Here is a 23789-nt window from a genome sequence, read left to right on the forward strand (position 1 = left end):
AAATAAACACACTATCAAATGGTGTTATTCACTGTTTCAAAGGAAAGTGGAATAGAAGCTGGAAAAGGGAAGCTAACTCTTTGCAACTTTTCTCCCTGCAAGTGTCATCACTTGTGCCCAGTACTGCTGGCCCAGGCCACGTGCCACGTGTGGTCAAGTTAGAATCCTGGTTCCATCATTGCCTCGGTGTTCTTTTCCTCCATTCATTTCTCTTCTCTCTGAATCAGGACACCTCTTTGTGACAAATTATGGAGAGTGTTAATACTAAGATTTGTATACTATCCCATAATTATGAAATGATTTTTAACACTTTAGTCATTTACTCCTCATAATGATTTTTTGAGGTAGGTATTATTAAACACATTTTCAAGATAAGGAAACTGAGGTTTTGGTCAATTGACTTGCTCAAATTCAACTAAATTCCAATTAAATGTCAAAACCATGGAATTCATGCTAGTTTTTTGTTTTATATTATTATGGCTTCTGTTATTTTTCCTCTTTTAAGTTACATTTAGAATTTGTTTTATTTCTTAAAAATATTCTATCTTAGAAATTTTATTTAGAAAATTATTCTAATGCTGCAGTTATAGTGTATAAACCTAACTGATTTTTTTCAAAAAAAAACCCTTTCTCATGCTCTTGACACATACTGACTAACAATAAGTGTTTTAAATGAATGGAAGGGCTTATAAATGTTTATGTAATACACATATTTTCCTTTTATCCTCTAAGGGAACTCCAAATGATTTTCTCAGATAGAAAATAAAATCTATAGAACCCAAGAGAATATAAATAAGAAAAACTAGTTATATGAGTGTCATGATAAACATGTCATGTGAAATAACACATAATCACTGTGAAATTATTAAATGCTTCCTCTAGAGAGGTAGCATTATCTAAATCCTCATCATCTAACACCTAGACTATTATAGAGCCATTCTGTTTCTAGTCTTGATACTCTCAAATATATCTTCCACAGTATTGTTGAGGTGATATTTTTCTAACACATAAGCAGACTTGGTCTTCCCCTCCTTCATATATTTCAACAGTGTTCAAATATCTTCAGGTTAAAGTCCACCACTAAGACTCTTCATAACCTGGCCACTGCCTACTTATCCAGGTAACGTACACCCCCCTCATTACAATTATGTTCCAGTAACTATCTGCAATTTCCCTAAACCCTCCATGCATTTGTTTATGCTGTGTGCTTACCCTGTACACATAAACCCAACTTTGTCACATGCATACATCTTAAGTCTTTAAGATTCTGTCTTATTCCAGGAAATCTTTTCCCTGATACTTACTATGGTTGATGCTAGGATGTGCCAACCCATTGCCCCCCTTCAGAACTGAAGCACTTTTTCTTCCACCTTTTGGAAATGTTGTTGACAAAGCTTGCAGCTGAGGTCCTCTCTCAAGGCACTGCCTGTGCCTAAAGAGAGTCACATCACTCAAGGTTACACTGATCCTTTCTGCAGACAGATTGTATCCAATGACTGGTCAATATAAGAACATAAAGGCCCTCTTGCCCCAATTTGGGGCAATTCTGAAGGGATGTCTGAGGTCCAGAATTCTGCTTGAGTTTAGCTGAGGTCTTCACTGTGACTGCATATGAGCCCTCCTTCTCCCTCTGCTCTGTCCTGTTTCCTTCACTCTGCCACAGACCCTAAGAGCACTCTCCTCTAAACCTCCCTACACTCATTTCCCAGAGAAATACATCACCCTCATTCTCAGGCCAGTTTGCTCTGTGCTCTCACTGATCCATAACACTCTGGATAACTGTCCAGTATCCACATTCTAAGTCATTAATGAGTAGTTATTAACTAACATTGTGTGTGTGTGTATTCTAAGCTTTTAGAATATAGGAATAATTTTTAGCAAAATTCAGGATATATACCTAATTTAGCCAAGTTATTAACTAAGAATTGATAGCTAATATTTGGTGGATACATACTATGCACCAGATGCCTTGTTTTTATAGGAGAAAACTGAGGCATAGTACTTTGAACAAGGTCACAGACACTAATATGAGTAGGAATCAGAATTTGAACTTCATTCTTATAACTATCCACCGTATGGCCATCCCTCAATGAAAGGAAATTCATCAGTTAATTTCTGGAATTAAATAAACTCGAAAAACATATTCTAATATATATTATGTGTTTCTTCTCGCCACGTTTTTGTCTTTAATAATTTGAATGCCTTTGGACACATTATATTCTCTCTCTATTTGTCAATTTTCCGTCCTTATAAATGAAAGTATTTGTAAAGCTCATTGCAACTCAAAAATTATTTTCTGAAATGGAACTATTTTTACGTGTGCATTCTTTTCTATTTTTATAGTGTTTCAATTCTTTGATGAACAATTAAGTCTTGATCTCTCTAACAAATACTTGAGGGTTTGGGATCAGTTTAGGGATTACAGTGACCTTTTGCTTCTCATGAAAGCTTTTCTTGTTCCAATACCTAGTGTTAAAAAACAAATACACAACCACCACCACCACAACAAACACTTGAAAAAATAACAAATTAATTGTAGTGTTGAGGAGATGGCTACAGTCTACTGGCAAGAGCTCTGGAATAGAAATTAGAGATACGGAGGCTGTAAAGAAATATGGCTTCCCAGCTATAAAACCAACATGCTGTAGCGTCAGAGAAACAGAGCCATGATAAGTATTATGAAAATAAGGTTAAAACACAAGACTGAAGCCTGGTATGGTGGACAAGCCAGTGCTTATGAAAATTTGAGAAACCAAGCACATGTAGCCATCAAAGTGAGATCACAAAAGGGGAGATTGGTGGAAATCTATTGCCTTGCTGTAACTATGTTACCTGTGGTTGTGCAGTCAAGCATCTCGTGGTGGGGCTGGAACCGTTGCCAGCATCAGGAAGCCAAGCTGGGTGCCGAGTGAAAGAATGAACAATGTGGAAACTGCCAGACACCTCTGCCTCTGAACATCACCGCATCTCATGATGTCTTGAGAGTCAGGCCACGTTTCACTTCCATTTTCCAAATCTCACACAAAGTCTCCTTTTGGCTGACTCTAACTTAGACCCTTACAAGGAAAGAGATTCTGGGATATGGAGTTACCAAATTAACCAAATTGATAATAGCGCTATTTAGCTGTACCTTGGGAAAATCACCTATTACTTATATGCCTCACTTTTCTTATCTTTAAGTGGGAATAATATCCTACTAATAATATCCTAATATCAGAAAGAGTATACAAACATACCTTGTATTTGGTGAACTTGAATGCCATGCAACATGAAAAATATTTAGATTTTTTAATTCACTTTTTATCACAGCCAAGAAATTTATTATTCAGTCAATAAAAAATTCTTATATTCTGTACTGAAATTCCTACCATTTTCTCAAGAATGCCCTTTGCTGATTGGTAGTTATTTATTTGGATTTCAGATCCAATCCAGGTTCACTCATTACATTGGTGGTCATGTCTCTCTAGTCTCCTTTTACCTAGAACAGTCTACCACTTATCCACTGTTAATATCTTTGAAGACTCTGGATCAGTTTTTCTCGGAATGTCTCTTTCTGGGTTTATCTGATTATTTATTCCTGATTCAGTTAAATCTTTTTTACAAGAACACTATATAAATGATATTGTGCTTTTCCTATTCTGTCACATCTAAAGGCACAAAAGGTCAATTTTTCCTATTATTGGTTGAGCTAAGTTGTTTTTTTTTTTTCACGGTATTTGTTAATGGTTTATTTACCAAGAGAAACTATTCCAGCCCACATATTCATAGTCAGGAACACAGGTTGTGACAAACTTCTATGTAATTCTTTTATGTTCCAAAATCACTTTGCACTCTGAAAAATGCCAGCCTTCCTCATCTCTTCAAAATCTTTCATAGAATCATAATTTCTGTAGAAATCTGCATATGCCTTCTTTCTTGGTTCAGCCACACCAAACTTATACAAAGCTGCAGCCCCCAGGGATACAATGACTGCTCCAACAATATGAAAGCGCAGATGCTTGGCCAGGAGGCCATGCATCTGAGGTTTCGCCAAAGCGCTGGACGCCATGCTAGTTACTGTCCTTGATGGGTATGCCAACCTCAGCACGTCCTTCCTGGCTGAGGGAGAAACGAACTGCCTTGAGCTAAGTTTAATTCTCTTATTAAGGTTTTGTTTTTGGTTTTTGCAATGGGACGTGTACTATTTCAAAGAAAATTCTTACAAAGGATCATAAATTATAAAACATAAAGCTGATTTATTTTGAAATGGTTATAGGAACATTGTATATTGTCTCCCCTTGCTAGTCTCTCAACCATTAGTATAGCACAGTTTAAAAACCATTATATTATATTATATTATTATAACTAAAAAAGTAAGATTTACCAATTGGAAATGAATTTAGTTACACTATTTTTAAGTATAAAAATAGAAAGAAAACTATATAAAAAACTTGCAGCCTTAATGTTAGAAAATTAGTGAACATATTTCATTAAAAAGTGATTTCACATGTGATTTTTTTTTAGATCTTGGGAGAAGTTTGTTCCTTAAAGTTAATTTCTTTTTTATGTTTTTATACTATTAACTCAATTAGTAAATCTTTTGCCATAGATGGTATAATGAGCCTCTTTTTTAATCAACAGAAAATTTATATTCAGTCTAAATGAAATTTATAAAGCAATCTTATATTGTAATAATAATCTTACTATAATATTTATAATGTACATTTTGTGGATATTCATATTTTATTGTCTTCATATTATTAGGGATAAATGACATCATCAGGTTAGAACTGATTAATTGATGGCTATCATGAGCCTTGTTCTGGAAAAGATTCAACATGAAGAGATGCATAGAATTTTGGACTGAAATTGTGAAAAAAACAACTAGAAAATAATTTGGCTAATAAATGTCTTTTTGCACAAGGTTTATTTTTAGCCAAGATCTTCACTGGTATGTATTTTGATGTAATGCGTAAACATTGTATTGGGAATGCATTTTTTCACTCTAGACTTGGTTCTGCAGTTACTTTTCTGAATGACCTTGGACAAGTTGCTTCGCTTTTCTAAGTCTCAGATCCTCAAAAGTAAAATGAGGAAGTAAGGCTGAAGTTCTTTCCAATTCCATGACCTATTTTTTTTTTTAATCATTAAACTATCGCCCTGTCATGTAAGTATTACAAAAACAAAACAAATTTGTGTGGATTGAAAAGAATTCTCTCAAGCCTCCCATGTAAACTGGAGCCTTGCATTTTTGTAGGTATTGCAAAACTTGTTTCATTTTTTTAGTGAAATGTTTCTCATTTCTCTGATCCTCTGAGCTACATGGTCCTGGCTAGAACCAGTAGCAAATGTGTTAAAAGATTAAGAGGAAAGTTATTTTGTATAGCAGTTCTGAACTGAGTAAGGTAGAAAAAATATATGCGGAATCTCCTAGAAGTTTCTACCCTCCTGAATTTCTAACCTAAGTTTTCAAACTCAAGGTTTTAAGTAGTTGTAATTGTATTTTCAAATAATTTCTCCAACTTATGAGGTGTATTGCTTTTCTTTAGACTATGATTTTTATTGTGGTTCCTTCTGAAAACATTTTAATCATCAAAATTTATATTTTATACTCCTTTACTGAGATGAAATATTCAAGAGGAAAAAGGCTTCCTTAGGTCTTCAGAGGCATGGGAAAGCCACTGTCTTACAGAGTCTCTTTATACTTTCTTCAGGTCCTCTAAGTGTCAGGAAAATCTCTTGACTTTAATGCAGATTAATGTAGTCTCTAGAGTCTTGGATTTTTTTAAGCCGACAAAAACAAACGCCCCAATGCTGTTAGGTCTAAAAGTTCCCAGAGGATGCCTGTCACAGAATGAGTAATGCTAAGACTCAGGCAACTACTGTCCTAGAAACTTGTAGGTTGGCAAATGTCACTAGAAACAGCTAGCTCTGCCTCTAGGAAATAGTCTAAGGAGATGTCTTGTGATCTACTGCTCTGGGTCCCCTTACCACTGTTTAAGATCAAAAACATGAAAGCTCTATCTTCAATGAATGAAATATTTTTATGTATTTTATATGTGCTGTCCTAGGACGGGTGCCGACATGTGTGATGGGGATAAGAGGCGGGGTGGGTGGTGGCAGACAGCCAGGCAAACAATTGCAATGCCGCGAACACAGTGAGTTTATAAATAAAGACAAATGTAGTATGAATAAAGAGCCCTGACCAATCTAGGAAGGTTGTGAGGGCCTCCAAAAAGTGGCCTAATTTGACATAAAAATGGCAAGTTGGAATTAGCTGAGGAATAGTTCAGAGTTGTGGGGTAGAAGAAGGAATAGCATATATGAGGGCTCAGAAGTGAGACTCAGCATTTCTGGTTAGGAAACTGCAGGTGCTGAGCTTAGAGCATAAGGGGCTAATGATCAGTCGTGCTGCCAAGAACAAAAAAAGGCCTGACCGCCAGCGACATGCAGAAAACAGGTAACCAGTGCTGGCCTCTGCGGGCAGCCCCTTTGAAATGGCCTTTCTCACATCAGTTTTTTCACTCAACCTTTTGATTTCTCTGTTCATAAAATATGAATGACAACAATGTGTAAGACATTATGGGTGAAACGAAACCCCACAGAACTCAACCCCTGTCCTTCAAGTTTCATCTCTTTGCTGGATTTGATTTTCTTTATCTTTTAAGTCTTAGCTCAGTGTGTACAGCTTTTCTTCCGAGGTGGGCTCTACACTCTTCCCCCTTCTATGGACCCCCACTGTCCTCTGTGCATGTCTTTATCAGAGTCTTTATCACACTGGTTGTAATTGCTGTTATTAGAGTCACCTCGAGGCAGGCAGGGCCCTCTTTACAATGCATGGCATGGCATGTGTCTGGAGAGAAAGCATTTCCTAATGAATATATGAAAGATATATCAACAAAAACTTTTTTGTGTATTCAACAAACACAGCTGACTAGTCTATGGCAATTATTGATCTAGATGCCAGAAATTCAGAGGGCAACAAGTCAAAATTCCTTTCCTCAGAGGCTTATGGTATAGAACGAGAGAATATGACAGTTTCCGTGTAAGCTTTTAGTAAAGTGTGATGTCCTTTAGTTTCTTGGATTGTTGTTTGGATGAGATTTGTTTTTTGATCCATTGAACTCCCAGCTCTTCTGTTTCTTTCCTTTACCTGTAAATAATATGCAAGAATTTCTATATTGCATGATGCTAAGCAAATAAAATATTAATAACATTGACCCACAACATACCTTGTTCATTTCCCTTTTAACTTTATGTAATTTTGCTTTCATCAATATAACTTTGCTAAAATTACACTTTTAAAAGTTATTATAGCTCTTTTGAAATCAGATTCTGCATTCATTTGTTTATCCATCCAGCCAACCACCAAAAATTTATCATGTCACTATTATTTCCCTGTTACTATGCCAGTTGTTTCCAAACTTGAGTGTGCATATAGTCAACTAGGGTGCATGTTTAAAGTATAGATTTCTGAGTCTTACATCTAGAGATTCTTATCCTGGAGTGGAACCTAGATGTCTCAGTCCTATCAAGTACACCAAGGTGATGCTGATGCAGAAATAACACTTTTGTGACACTGAAAGGAGATACCATACTTGCTACTCTTGTGGGACTAACAGTTTAGGAGAAGAAGGCAAACATGGGATAGTTGACTTAAAAGTTTCAGCAGCAGTACGTTTTAGCAAGACTGGTATTTTTTGCTTTGTTTTGTTTTTTGATCAAGGAATCATGGACCTTTTTTTAAAAATGGAGGTATGGACTTTTTCCTCGGAATAAAGAAGAAACACAAAATTTTGCTTACATTTATGTGTGATTCAACTCCACACTCACAGTCCTTGGGTAAGAACACTTGGGATTAGACTCTTGTTGGGCACTGAAGAAAAGTGGTCAATTCTGCTGGGGTTGAGGATGTGCCCTACTGGTCACATTGGAGAATGAAGGGGACTGAGAAAGGCTTCATAGAGGAAATCCTTGGTGATTTGTGAAATGACTAAGTGTTCTGATGCAAGTACGGAGGATGATGGCAGAAGGAGGAAGGACTTGAGATTCCAGCCAGAAGGAGCAATGTGGACAAGCACTCAGAGTTGGGACAGAGCCTGCCTTATTTAGAGAACAGGAAGTGTCTTGTATGTAGGAGTTTATTGTGCTCCAGATAACAGAGGGCTATAATCCACGATAAGGAGTTTGGACTCTATCTTATACTAATTGTGGAGAGAAATAAGCACACTGATGATTTTGGTCAACAGAAGAATCTGCTTATGCATTCTGGAGGCTTATTTGCATACTTATTGCAATATAATGTCCAAGTACAACAAGAGAAAGTATTTCCTCTTTGCAAGAAACCTCAGACAATGTCTCTCAATGGTTTTCAACATTCTATTCACCCTTTTATTCACCCTTTCCTCTCTCTCTTTCTCTCTTCCCTTAGGGGATGCTGGAAAGAAAGTATCTTTGCTGCTCTTTAAACAGAAATAAAAATGAGAACAAACCTACCTCCCTTGAACTTGTTTATACTAAAAAATCACCAATGTTGATCACAAATTTTACAATGTCCTGACTTAATTTTTGGTCAGAAAACAAAACCCATAAACTCTCTGAGATGGCCGTTGGCCTGGTCTTTTAGGCACCAGCAGAAGGTCCAGCCAGTGAGCCACTCACTGGGAGCTGGCTCTATCGGTCACACTTGACCCCAGGGGAATTGAAATATGTTTAAGGGACTGTTTGTATTTTTTACAAGGGTCTTAGTGCCATGTAATTCATTTTGGCACTCAATTTTTTGATGTATTCTTAGAAAAAGGGAGGAATACTGGAAGAACTATTTACTTTATTTTGAACTAAAAACAGGGAATCACTACAGCAAGTATTTCTGAACCTTGGAAAATATAATTTCATTATCACAGATCTCATGAATATATATATATAGAGAGAGAGAGTTTAATGTACAGAACAGAGTACATTTTCTCAGTACTGTGTAAAGGCACTGCGTGAAACAGTATGTGGGTTTGCTATTTTCTTTGGAGAAAGAATTTATCATGAGTTTTAAACATATGTAAGCTTCATGTCTGTTACTGAGAAACACTGATAATTATATTTTACTGGGATTTTGAAACAGGAGTCACTGGCATCAGTGTTCCTAGTGTTGAGAGCTTGAGAAGACCTGGGAGTTTGATAAACAGATTTTATCTAAGTTATACATCATATTAGTGTTTGCAAGTATAATGTTTAATGTTTTAATATACATTAAAATATATACTAACAAAACAGATGAAAAATCAGTGTACAATTTGTACAGGTATAATGAAAGCTACTATCTAAGACAATCATAATAGAATCAGAGAATAAGTAAAACTGGATTTTCTGAAACTTCCCATTATTTGGGCTGAAGTTTTCTATAACTCTGGAAATGTGTCCTTAATCACAGCACAGATTCTCAGACCATCACTATCTCAAACTTTTTTTTACACTTGTTTATCTTCCGTTACACATATTCGAAGATAAATAGCATATCTACCTCATGGTATCTGAGGCTTATGAAACAAAAACGATAATGTTCTCCTTCTTAGCATCATGGTTAGGGTAATGTGCGCAAATTCTAGGGACTTCCCAGTGACCCAGTTCTCTCTGAAAACAAATGACACTAATTAAGAATGATTTAATTAGATAAAGCTTTCAGGAAGTGGACATATAGTTAAAAGATAGGTTGGCATGGGTGATTTTTCCAGGATTTTTTTCCCAGTATCAATTATAAGTAAAAAAAAAAAGAAAAAACAAACAAGTGTTCTCAATTCAGCCAATAAAACACCCTATTATAGGGCAAGAAAAACAAGATTCTCAAAAGATCAGAATTTTAATTTATTAAAGATAAATGTTTGAATTAAAGGATCGTTATTCGGACCATCTGGATTCAAAATAATGTAGACCTAAAGCTAGGTAGTCAGTCAGCTGAGTGACTCTTCTATTTCTTGTTCTTTACTTAGTATTGTTTGCTCTATATAAAATGAGAAAAAACTTTCAAAGGATACGGGAGCTGATGAGTTTGAGAAAATTGGTCCTTTTCATCTTCAGTTTCTCCAGCTTATTTTCCATGTGCATGTCTTCATTAGCTGTTTCTATCGTATTGTTTTTACCACTCTCAGCGTACTGATATATGTCTATGAAGATCATAAATGTTAATACTTATTTAGTCCAGACTTAGTCATTCATATACTTCATATTTACTGAGCTACTGTGCATTTTACTGTTAATGATTATGGAAGTTTGATTTTGTGAGTTTTTTGTTAATTGTTGTTGTTATTGACTCTACATGCAGCAGTCTTCTTAAGGGTTGTATATGTATTACCTCATTCAGTCTCCACAACAATATTAGAAGGACATTACTATTATTAAAGGCATTTTACAGATGAGGCAACTGAGAATCAGAAAGGGTAAGAACTAGATTGCAAACCCAGGCAGTTGAGCTCAAAATCTCTGTTATGTTATACTGTCTCTCCAGACACAGGGTACGTGACACAATGGCTTAATTATTTATTTACTTTGTGAGTGTGGGGGAAAGGAAGAAAAGGGAAGAGTTTTGGTTAATGACTTTGTTGTTAATTATTTATTTATACTTATTTTGTACCAAACAACCTATATCTGCTTGATCTTTATAAGTGTGGTTTTTTTTTAAATACTATAAATCTTTATCATATCCTCAGTTCTTGATTAGCCAAACTGTACATTACCAATTCTTTTAATCTTGCTACTTACATTCTCTTTTCTTTTCAAATTTCTTTTGAACTTTTCTTTTTACTTATAGATTTATATTTGCTAATGTAGATCATTGTCATACAACTGTCCCATATATATATTCACTCACTTTTTTTATAGGTGCTCTGACTTTGCTTTGTATATTTTCCAATCATTTTATCACATATTCATTGACAGGCTCTTGCAAATAAGTAAATGATTCTGTTCACTTGTGGACAATTGAGTAACATAATATATCCCCCAAGATGAGAAAAAGTCAGGCCAACTGACATGTTCTGACATCCCTCTTTGCTAATGGTGCCCAGCCTTTTCAATAGGGCAGGGGTGGGACCGAGGAGAGTGGAGACAGGCCTGGAGCAGCAACCAGGAGTCACAGCCATGTTGGGAAACTGTCAGATTGAGTCATTGCTACCAGGCTCTGAAAGAGAACCATGAAGGTCATTTTGCATTTTCTTAGTAATTGTGAGAAAGACAAACTAGTTCCATATGGTGGCAGCGAGAGAACTCAGAGCCAAAATAAAAATCTGCTCAGCTTGTCAGTACCTAAGACCTTAAAGTTCAGCTGAGAGTCTGTCTACTGTTTAAAAGAGTCGAGGCCAAACTTCAATTTGTCATACATGCAATTCCCACTGCTATTGATCATGAAGGAGACTCTTGCCCCTCTGAGGACAGTGAAGATGAAAAGATGTGAAGATGAAAAGAGAGTGGCAGTCCCTTAAGTAGACAAAATTAGTAAGAAACTGGATTCGTGAGATGGGCCTGCTTATTTTAAAGAAGAAAAAGCTATAGAATTCCTCATATGATACATAGGGATATTTTGAAGCCTATTCTTCCATAATAGAACTCATTATTATCCTACATTCATAAAGAAATATGATGATTTAGCCTTTCTAGTTATCAAAATTTCTAAACTTGAAAGAAAAAGAGTAACTGTATTTTCATCAAAGATGACTAGAGAATCATGACTAATTTCAATGGCTATCCATCTGTTTCATTTCCCCATAAGATACTAATTGAAAAAATCAAAATGCTGACATTCTTTATAGTCACTGGCCCAAAGACACACATAAATTTTTTTAATTAAAAAAATACATTGAAGAGGATAAATACCTTGCTTCAACTTTGAGGCTGCCATTTTTGTCACATCAAATTGTATTCTTTGTAGTTTTTCTTACTTTTGTTTTATTTTGATTTTCACAGTTTCTTTATTTCTGTCCCTCAGCTAAATGTTTTGTTTCAGAAGAATGTTTTGTTTTTATCTCCTAACATATCATTCTTCATGCAGACCACATCTATATTAGCTGAACACAAGAAACAAATGTCCAGGACTCCCATGGTGTTATTTTGGGGGAAGTATTCTCTCTAATGAGTCACACTTCAAGATCCTTTTCACTGTAGTTAGATGCAAAGCCAACTTTGACCCTCTGTATATTGGCTTTTATTGGTAAAGTGAAAGTCTATTTGGAACAAATATTAGCTGCATAGAGAAAGCCATGCCTAGTTAATTATACATAAGGACATTAGAAATTAGCCAGAACCACTATTAAAAGGAATCATCTAAGTGTTTTATTTGAGCCTAATTCAGATAACCTTTCTTATCTAATTACAAAATGCTTGGTGTTAATGAATGACCAGCTCTTAGTTTACCTGTATCAAATAACGAGATTTGGCTGTTGGCGTTGGGTCAATAATTGGGACTGTGTGCTAGGTAAATAGCTGCTGCGAAAGAGTGAGCCCTCTGGGTATGAAGAGGACCTATCCTTTACCACACCGTCCTTCCCAGAATCACTGTGGGGTTCCACAGAAGCACAGCTGTTCTCATTTGCAAATTTCTTAGAATAGTTTTGTGAAGAAAATCATTTTTATGAAATTCCATCTCCATCTCCCAGCGCAAGGGAATGACTGTCCAAGGAGTGTCCCTTCCTCAGAAGAGCATAAGCCACTTCTCTGTGACAGCCTAAGGAAATAGACACTAGACATGGGGGGGAGATGAATGCCAGTGTATGCAAATTACAAGGTCCACTCATTCTTGTACAGCAAAAAATAAAATACATTATTCCTCAAAATATTGGTCCCTTATACTTTTAAATCATTCCAACCAATATGTGCCACTGTTTACATTGCACATTTTGGGACTTTTCTCAACTTCTTTGTGTTTTAATGATTCCTAATCTGGGCAGAACCTTAAGGAAATATTTTCGCATCTCACTGGATTATTTCATTTTTTTCAAAGTAATTTTAACTGAAAGATTTACCTTGAGCATGTTTTCCTTTTCAGTTTGTTTTTTGATAACAGCTGGCTATGCACACAATGTAAATAAATCGTTCAATAAAATGGAAGAAATAATAGGTATTAAGACATAGCCTTCTTCCTTTACTGTATCTGCCTAATACTTTGGACATGTTTTCATATTTTGGAGTCTCTGAGAAAATAAGAACAAAAATAGAACTGGGAAGATCAAGAAGGTATAGGAGAGTCTACACACACACACACACACACACACACACACACACACACATATTATTTGAGTTGGATGAGAAAGAAAGTGGGTACCTAGCTAGGTATCTTGAGTACCTATATAAATGATGCAAAAGCTATTCCTCTGAAAATGTGGTCCAGTTATATTTGGTTATTAGAGTTATTTATATTTGAATTTACTTTTACTTGTTACCTTGAACCTACCAAAAATTAATTATTTAGGACACCCATCATCCATTTATTCAATGAACATTGAGGTCTTCTGTATCTCATAGACAATTCTAGATTCTCGTGATTCAAAGATAAGTAAAACACAGTCTATGCCTCAAGGAGCTCACCATTTATTATGGGAGACAGATAAGTAAAAAGACAGTTAAAATATAGCCAGTCAGTAACATCATAAATATACTGCTTTGATGTACTTTGTACTTGAAACAAATTTAGAAAAATGGATAGGAGTTCAGCAGCTATTCAAAGCTGGAGAGGGTTTTCTGGGATGAAGGCCCAACACATGCAAATGTATTGAGAAATGAGAGAGTGTGTTGCTATGCAGGGGCAAGTGATTGGGTAAGGCTGGAGCACTACATGCCTGTGCGGAAAATAACAAGGGATGGAAGGGGTGAGGGTGGGGCTGGTGTGGGGGAAAGAAGACAGTAGACAAGGACTAGACTTCAAAGGCCTTGTAAACCACAGTAAGGAATTTGGACTTTATTCTTTGACTGTTTGGGAAATAACTGAAGGATTGCAACTAGGGTAGAGGAATGATGAATGCATGTTTTTGAATGAGCCACATGGTGCATGGATTTTATAGAGAAAAGGAAGAAGGAGAGAAACTCAAGGCAATGAGACTAGTTGTAAGACTTTATTGCACTAATCCAGAGAAGAGCTACCAGGACTAGAAGAACGACCTCCAAGTCTTAACTAGATCTAGAAAAATGTCTCTTTACTTAGAAAGCCTAATATATAACATTGATAAGTTTTATATAAGGGAAGGTCAGGAAAAAATGTTTCAGACTTCATTCTAACCTTAACATACACACCTGCATACATATTTAGAGATACATAAAGACACCCTTAAGCTTGCGACAATCAATAATATGAAAGAATATGTAATGGCATGGAAAAGTGGTCATAAAATTATATTTGAAAATCATCTTGTAAAGAAACATGTACATTATAATTCTATTTCTATTTGTATTTATACATGAGGAGAAATTGTTTTTCAAGGGTACCTCTAAAGAGAGAGATGGGACATGGGCAAAGGCTGTATTTGTATCACTCAAAAATGTAAAAATGTGTTCAGACACATGTACACTTAAAAATAAATAATATTTTATATTTGGAGGGGGAAAACAAGGAAAAGACTAAAATTATGTAATATGGCAAGAATACCTATTCTTGGCGAAGAGTGAGATTTGGGTTGATTTTTATTTTCTTTTTACTTTTCTTTATTTCTCAGATTTATAATTGTGTATTTGTATTGCCTTGGTTACATAAAGAAACACTTGTAAATTATAAGACTTAGACTGTAACCCTCGTGTGAAAGGATAAAAGTATAAACTATGTATCCAGCACATAGCAATCACTCACTTAAAATCAACTAAATATTTGTGTTGAATTACCTGAAAAAGATACTATAGAAAATCATTGTAACCTAGAAAGTCTATCTCTATTGGACTACTTCAGGGAAAACAGTATTGACTTACCATAAGAATGAAGGAAGAGCTTGAAGCTCTGACTCTGGTGGGGCAAAGGCAATATATGTAACCTAAACATTTGTACCCTGGTAATATGCTGAAACAAAAAAAAAATTAAAAAAAAGAAATAAGGAAGACTGTTACAAATCATAGAGAAGGCAAAGATCAGAGTTGAAATTGTCATTACTCATTCAAGGCCCCTGTGGGATAAACTCACCCAGTCCCAGTGGAGCAGGAGAGTTCAGGCTAGCAGAGTCACAGCAACATAATTTCCAAACACGTGACTTTCTGATTACAGTTTGGCTTTCTGTGTGAAATTCTAAGGAGATCATGAGACTAGGTTCCCACAATGCTCCTACTTTGACTGTTAATGGAGACCTGACAAAAGTCTCTGTTAGTTTTGTGAGTGTGTGTCTGTCTCTGAGAGGCTGAGGACCTCCAAAAAGTGATCAAATCTAAACTTCAGACCAGATCTGGAAGGTGGTGAATTCATCCAGGTAACATGCCTCGGATCCCTTTCATGATCTATTACCTTACTTTCCCCTGGTGAAACCCTCCTCCACTTGGGCTGGCTGCAGCCTCAGATGTGAATTGTCACTTAAAAACATTCTACAATTTTGCATCACCAGTGACTTTCAGCTTGCCACTCAGAGTTTTAAAATATAAGCTTGTATGTGATAACTCAGCATTAGAAAGTTATTTGGACTATTGTTAACTAGATGTTGCATTAATTATTGAAATCAGCAAAACCTGACTGGGGTTTAATTGTATACTTTGCTCTGGCTCAAAACGCTCTGCAGAATATTTGAAAAATATCTTGCACACACATGCAATAGTATTGTCCTTTGCTAAAATAATATCGAATACCACAAAATAATAATGGGACATACATATGCCTAGGTACAAACAAAAGGTAAATATATACCTCGAAATACTAATTGATCTTTGTTATTCCAGTTTGATAATAATGTAATATTTTGTTCAGAGCTAGCTTAGGTCCTAGAAGTGTCTCACTTATACAGAGATATCAATCACCCATTAATTATACTGTGGGTAGATAGGATTCATAAATAAGACCCAGTCACAGAAGTGGTGACCTATATGGATTCGAAGGGAATATTGCTAGATGATTCTGGTAATACCATTGTGTTGGTACAGAGGAGCAGTGTTAGGGAGAGTTAGAGAGAGGGGATAGAGTGTTGGCCAGAGAAACCTTAAGTGTTGAGCTATCAATACCGACAACTTTAGGTTAGCTATTCTGAGCCCCGGGGAGCCAATGAAGGACCTGAGCAAGTTTACATTTGTTCAAAGTACTGCTGTACCCAGAAAGATGTGAAAGTGGCATGTACGATTGATAGAAAATGAGCAGACATCAGCCAGGGAGCTACATTCAGCAACTATTGTGATGTGTACACTAGTTTTTTGATTCTAGGACATTATTCTTTAAAATGTTCTCCTTGGACAGTCTGCAAAGAGTAATCTGAGATTCTAGTTGAAAACAAACACTCCTGGGCCTAGTGAATAGATCTTCTTCACAAAAGATAAGATGATTTATTACACATACAACCATTGGAGGGCCACTGATCTAGGTTAATGCGAATTTTATATAAGAAATGTTTCTAGAGAGTAAGATAGGTTCTTTGAATATTGCAATAATTGAGATTAACAGGTGGGATCTAAAACTTAATTTTAGGGATACTGCTTAAATATAAGCCCCTCAAAGGCATGGATTTTTGTCTGTTTTGTTTGGTGATATATCTTAAATGGTAGAACAATGTCTGGTTTATTATAGTTTGTGCTCAGCAAACATTTGTACAGGGAATGCATAATAATTAAATGCTTGGGATTTTTATTATTTCAGAATATAAAGGAGTACAAATATTTTTGTTACATGAATATCTTTTATAATGCTTAAGTCAGGGCTGAATAGTGTTCATTGTACCCAATAGGTAGGTTTTTACCCGTCCCCTTCTTCCCCTTCTTTCTTCATGATTTCCTATGACCTTTATATCTCTTTGTGCCCATATGTGCCCATCAGGTAACTCCCAATTATTATAGAGTAAATGTGGTGTTTGTTTTTCCATTCCTGAGATACTTCACTTAGGATAATTATCTCCAATTCCATCCAAGTTGCTGCAAAAGACATTATTTCATTCCTTTTTATGGCTGAGTAGTACTACATAGTGTGTGTGTGTGTGTGTGTGTGTGTGTGTGTATGTATATATATATACACCACGTTTTCTTAATCCACTAATTAATTGATGGGCACTTAGGTTGATTCCACATCTTTGTGATTGTGAATTGTGTAAAAGCTTGGGTTTTTCGAATCAAACACAACTAAATTCCAGCTTATATAGCTTCTCTAAACCTTTGTATGCAAAATGGGGTTATCACAGATTTAATGCAAAAATTAAATTAAATAACAGCTGGGAAATCATTTAGTAGAGTGCTTAGCACAGAGTAAGTCCTCAGTGAATGAGATTTATTACTTTTATTGCTATTAAAATAAATTTAGCACATCTGCAGTGTTAGATATTAATGGAGTGACATGCTGCATTGGCACTCTAAACGGGATTTTTGTTTAGAGATTAATACCTGTAATCATAAAATAAACCAATGTTCTTTTTCTGGATTCTGCATTATCAGAAAACCATATGAGTTTGAATATGCACAGTAAAATAAACACCAAGCACACAGGCCATAGAGAACTTTACCAATTTGGAATTTGGAATCTTTCTTTCCTGCTTTTCTTTCTTTTCTTTCTTCTCTTCTCTTTTCTTTTTTCTTTCTTACTTCCTTTTTTTCTTTCTCTCTTTCTCTTTCATTCTTTGTTTCTTTTCTTTCATTTGTCTTTCGCTTCAGATAGCTTGGATCTTATAGTGGCTTGTTGGAAGGGCTGAGTTCAAAGAAGAGAGAAAATGATGAAAAAGGCAAACATTCAACAAGTTGGTCTTCTGGGTTCTGTTATTCTGTTAAATGGTTTATATCTCTCTCTCTCTCTTTTTTTTTTTTTTAACTTCAGGTTGTATTTAAAGGGTCACACTGGGACAGCAGGAAAACAGAGCAGCCTGATCTTACATGGTGCTGATTTCAGCACTAAAGATGCTGATAATGACAACTGTATGTGCAAATGTGCCCTCATGCTCACAGGAGGTAAGTCCTGTGGGGCCATACTCTATGTTTCATTGGTACAAAGCTTGAGGTTTCTTCTCTGTGAGAAGGGGTATGATCTTCTGGTCAGGAAACTGAAGAGCAAGTCCCTAGGATCATTTTCTTCTGCCCTAAATTACCCTGTGTTCTTATACATCACATTGCTGGTGTATTTAGAGGTTTGCCTCCTTCCTCAGCACCTATAGTGGGAGTGTGCTAAGCTTGGTTCTGAATAAATTTTTTAGTCTCTTATAGAACTAGTTGTTCTATCTTCTAAATAATCATGAATATACCCTTAGTGCAATGAACAATAATTTGGGCATTGAGCATATAGAGCAATCACTTCTTACAAAATGCTTTGCAACTGTGTAGTAGAGTTTATTTATAATTTATAAAGAGATGTGGTTAAACCTAAAGTTAAACAATTCAGACAAACTATACCAGGGTTTTGTATTATCTGGTATTGACCTTTTTGAGATATTTTAGCTAGTATAGGAGATATCATTAAATAATATTGTATCACAGAGTAAAAAAGTTAAACCTTTTTACACCTCTTCAATATTTTTCCACCCTTCTGATTATGCAAAAGAGAAAATCTCGCTTTGGTCCTAGTATATCTGTAACACTTCTTCAGTACTTACTAATCACCCTTTTCACCAAAAAAAAGCAGACCCTTGTCCTTAGGCTCAGGCCCTTATTTTGTTTTAATGTTATGAGTTTTATATCTACCTTCTATTATAGCAAGTGGTACTGGTTTCCTCTTTAAAGGAATGATATAAACTTTGCATTTTAAAATGCATTCACAATATTTTGTACTTTAAAAAATCATTGATTTAAAGGAAAATATTAGTTAAATATTAATAAAAGTTACAAATGAATATGGAAAAACCTGTGAAATTAATACAGGTTTCTGACTGACTGAAATTTAGGAAAAAACGCTAAGCTAAAACTCAGTAACAAATTATGTAGCTCAAGAATGTTATAGACTCTGGCAGAAAAGGAGTTGGAACCAAACAAAATTTTAAGGGAGGTCTCTTTTTCAGTGTTTCTCCTTTCACAATTTTAGTGTTTCCCTCTCTTAATGTAATAGCAATCACTCCCACCTTTAATTGTACTGATATTCTTTCTGTGTTATTCTATAACAAAACATATTTTCATACCAGTAAGGAAAAAACTGTTTTAATCTAATATTTTCCATTCCAAAGCATTGTATGACCATCATTATTGTATGTTACTACACATGTTGTACAATCTTACTTAACAAAGAGACCAACTCTGTAAGATAGTGGGGAGAGAAACTCTTATCTCTACTTTGTACATAAGGAAAATGAAAATCAGTTAATATTCACCATTTTATCCTCAACATCTGGCACAGTGGATTGTGACACATAGGAATTCAATAGAAAATATGACACATGAATGAATGAATGACTACCTTGTAGCCCTTGAAATCACTTTCAAATTTTAAAGCCAATGAAATGAATGATTAGGTTGACATTTTTCTCATCAATTAACAGATCATATGAAAGTATGGAGGGAAGGTTTTGGAGAAATCTTTCCATCTTCCTCTTCATCCCCAGCTACCCCTCTGTTACTACTACTGCCAGATCACAGCCTCCGCCCATACTGACAGCTTTTCAATGTGAGACCAGCCCCAGTATTATCAAAACCAACCTGTTATGATTCTGCCTCTATCATACTCTTTTCCTTAAGCTTTGAACATGTTGTTTTGGCATCACGTTTAATGTCATCAAATATTTTAAAGTCTCCTGTATGTAATTTTATGACTCCTCATTCCAAAAAAAATAGTTGCTACAAATCTAGGATGTTTAAAAAATGGAGCATGCAAGGTAGATCTTGAACTTTTTCCTGAAAGAAATTTTTTCTTTTCATTACCTCCCAGATTCCATAAATGAAATTGTCAGCAACTTTATAAATAAACAGAGGAACTTCAATTTTCCAGTTTTCTTCCCATTTTAATATTGAAATATGTTTCATTTTCTTCATGTCTATTTTTACAAATAATTTTTCTTACCAAATGAATATAATCCTTGAAAAACCAATAGTAAAATCTTTCAAATGTGTCCTTAGAAGATCATTCCAATATGTTCATGTTCCCATCATAATAATGAAAATATGGAGTAAAGCAAAGAGGAGAATGCACATTTTGGTTGTTGATGAGAAAAGTTCATTGCTCAGATTTATGGTTTTATTTCTGCTTTAAATGATTGAACTTTGTCATGTTCTTTCATCCATAATCATTCTTGGACCCACTTCTTACTCACCAACATACACATGTGTTAGGGAGAGAAAATTTCCACTTATTGCTTGGGCTGGAATAGTCTAGGTAAATGTGTTTTTGTAATAAATGCCATTATCCTATCAAATATCCTTTTGAAAGAATCCAGGTCTTGCAAAGCTATTCACTCTACAAAGCTAAAATGTGGAATTTAGATAGCTAAGAACTGGAGAACATAAAGATGAATGTCAGTGACAATCCAGGTAACGGGAGTATTGCCTGGGACTTAGGTCCTGCTTAGCTACTCCCCACCACCACTGTTTATCCTCTGTCAAATTTTCTCTTAGAACCAGTTGCTTCATCTTATAATTTTTCCTTTTTCCTTTTTTTAATTTGTATTTGAGCTTGTTTCCTATTTAAATTAGTCTCTTTTAAGCAATGAGATTTCATACTCTTTGAAACTAATAACTCACAGTTCTTTGTCATTATCAATTAAAGCTTTGTTTTATCTTATTTATTTATATATTTTTCCTTTGTTTCTTCTAAAAGAAAGTAAGGTAGAAGTAAGGCTAAAGTAAGATTTATTGCCCGCTAACTGTCCTAGATAATTTTCTTCAAGTACGTGGAGGGATTTTAGTTGGAGAATGTGGTATCATTGTTATCCTTATCTGTCATAGACTGAACAGTGCAAGATAGACTTAATTGAAAGCAGAAGGTATTTCAGCTAGACACAAGGTGGAACATTTTGATCTCTGTTCCTTCTTTCCTAACATCCTAACTTCTTAGCTTTCTTCTATCAATTTAATGTATTTTTAATGAGTATCTTTTAAGGAGGCCAATTACTATTACTAGTATAGAGGAAGACGGACTAGAGCTTGCATGTATTGAGGAAGATTGTCAACTAAAATGTAAACAATAAATAACAAAATTTCAAACCATAACAAATTTGTGGACAAAATATTACATGTAGTTATTGGAGGAAGGGGAAGTGACTTTAGATGGAGCGTCCAAAGATCAAAGACTAGAAATGAATTGTCAAGGAGATTGTGCATTTCTAGTTATGGACATGTCACAGAAAATCATAAAGCAGTATTCATATGAAAGAGTTTAAATATATACTTTCCTGTAGCTGTGGATCTAGTAAAAAATAGTCTCTAAGTTTTCTTATGGTTCTGTGATTCTGTTATCCCATGTACTCATTACAGCTGCTACTAGGGGAAAACAAGTGATATTATTTTTCAATGCATAAGTTGTCATTTCTGGTACATTGTTGAGTTGAAAGGTGACATAGGAGACATAGTAGGCAGAGAAGCATCACATAATACATTTGCATTAATAAAAATAGATAACAATATTTTACATACTCTTTCCTGGAAGTATGCATACTTATTCTTACCTTACCCAAAAGCCCACAATTCTGCCATCCAGTTTTAATATTGAATAATTTTTATTTTTCATTACACATTTCTTAACAGATTAGAGAATATATTTCAAGGACAAAATTGCCACCCACATTTTCTATGGAAATGACTCCTTAATTAACCATTGATGGAGATGATTTGTCAATGGAAATTTATAAGCCAGAAATATTTGTGCTGTGTAATAGACCTTAGGAAAATTTATAAGTTTTCTCCTCAGGTTTCCCCCTTTATGTAGGATATTTCTGCAAAGGAAGTGTTCTCTTAGTCCTTCAAGAGAACTCCTATTGTGCATCCTGAGCCCAAAGAAAAGAATAAGTTTCATTAAAAACTTAAAACTTAAGTATTTTTATCTATTGTTTAACATTAATAAAATGAAAATGTAATCTCATTCAATGCATACTTTTTTATAGATTTATTGTATATAAAATAAATATATAAAAATAAATACATAAAAAAGCCCTCTGGCTCCAAAATTAGGAAAGTAAAATCTTTTATTGCTAGATTGTCATATTCCAAGCAAACTTACATTCAGCTAAAACATGACCTTTGGCTTTAGATTAGGAATATTCAAAATAAGTATTTCTAAAAGTCTGTTTAAGCTATAATTATTTAACTAGAATTGTTAAAATTATAAATAAAGAAATAATTATTTCTAAAAGTCTCTTGTGAACTACAGTCATTAAAGGTTGCTAACAACAAACAACAAACAAACATGTCATTGTTTTACATTCCTTACTTTACTTTTCTTTCAATGCAATTTCCATATTTAGTGCATAATATAAAAGCTATGTAAAAATGTGACCTAACCTTCTGCAGAAAGAATCTGTTGCGGTAGAAACTCCGATCTCTTTTCCCACGCATAAACCATGTCAGCTGACAGAAAGACTTTCTAAAGCTAACAAAGGATAATTCTCAGTTCAGTCCTTAAAGAGAGGATAAAGCCATACACATAAATTCCTTAGTACACCCTAGAACTTACCAGATGCTAACAGCAGAGATTTGACAAATGCTTGCTTGGCCTGCTCTATAATCTTGAAGAAGACAAAGAAAATGAAAGACACTAGCATCTCTTTTAACTGGTGAATGACACCGAGGTGACAAGATTTGGGGGAAAATATAATTAGCTTAGCATTTTTAATAACCCAGGAAGGATATGCTAAACATTATCAGATAACTGCCATTCCCTAGGTTTCAAGGTAAAAAAAAAAAAGTTGAGAGAAAAGGTCCTTATGAATAATTTAAGGTTGACTACAGAAATCTACATTGCATTATTTTTATTTCAACCCAATTTCTATATTTAGTACGTAATATGTAAGTCTATTCCACATCTATGCAAGTTCCTTGAATGCAGGGATTTTCTGCTGTCCACCACCGTATCCCCAGTGCCTGGCATTGTGAGTGGCATATGATACATGCTTAGTAAATATTGGCTAAATGAATGAATATTTTATCAGAAACCCTGTAAGGACATTGCAAAATTACAAATGATCCTGGTGAGAAGACATAAAAATAATGTGAGTATGAAAGACTCTTGGATGACCTAAGATTTAAAATATGTAAATACAAATATTCACTTGGATGCACAAACATGGAATATCAAGGATTGAGACTGCTATAGTTTGGATGTTGATTTCCTCCAAATCTCATGTGGAAATTCGACTTCATTGTTGGAGGTGGGGCCTAATGCAAAGTGTTTGGGTCATGGGTGTGGACCCCTCATGAATAGATTAATGCCCTCCCTTGGCAGGGCCACCACTAGTTTTCACTCTGGTAGTTCCTGTGAGAGCTGACTGTTACAAAGAGCGTGTCACCTCCTCTCTCATACTGTCTTGCTTCCTTTCTCGCCGTGTGACCTGTGCACATGCCAGTCCCCCTTTGCCTTCTCCACGAGTGGAAGCAGCCTGAGGCCCTCATCAGATGCCCAGTCTTGCATCTTCCAGTCAGCAGAACCATGAGCTGAATAAACCTCTTTTCTTTCTAAATTATCAAGCCTCAGGTATTCCTTTATAGCAACACCAAACAGACTAAGACAGGGTCTAACTTTTAAGAATAAGTAAACCCCAAAAGACTAAACT

At 35.2% G+C, this 23789-nt stretch overlaps 2 protein-coding genes across 3 annotated transcripts in view; one reads left to right on the forward strand and one right to left on the reverse strand.

Annotated features, from left to right (window-relative positions):
* ANGPT1 (angiopoietin 1) overlaps positions 1–23789 on the forward strand; it is a 233485-nt gene that overhangs the window by 202797 nt on the left and 6899 nt on the right. The window contains exon 8 of one of the 2 annotated variants that reach the window (XM_045560910.1): positions 17927–18057. The exons of the other annotated variant lie outside the window; for it this stretch is intronic. Within the exon in view, the coding sequence (XP_045416866.1) occupies positions 17927–18057 (131 nt within the window). The remainder of the gene's footprint in view (positions 1–17926; positions 18058–23789) is intronic. 2 annotated transcript variants of the gene reach the window in all.
* On the reverse strand, positions 3791–4048 carry LOC123644675 (cytochrome c oxidase subunit 6C-like). The gene has a single exon (XM_045560912.1). It carries the CDS (start codon positions 4046–4048, stop codon positions 3821–3823), a length of 228 nt encoding a protein of 75 aa, XP_045416868.1. The 3' UTR covers positions 3791–3820.

Source organism: Lemur catta, chromosome 9 (genome assembly GCF_020740605.2).
Source record: "Lemur catta isolate mLemCat1 chromosome 9, mLemCat1.pri, whole genome shotgun sequence".
Lineage (NCBI taxonomy): Eukaryota > Metazoa > Chordata > Mammalia > Primates > Lemuridae > Lemur > Lemur catta.

Coding starts and splice junctions, on each gene's coding strand:
- LOC123644675 (XM_045560912.1), bottom strand. CDS start 4,048: ATGGCGTCCAGCGCTTTGGCGAAACCTCAGATGCATGGCCTCCTGGCC.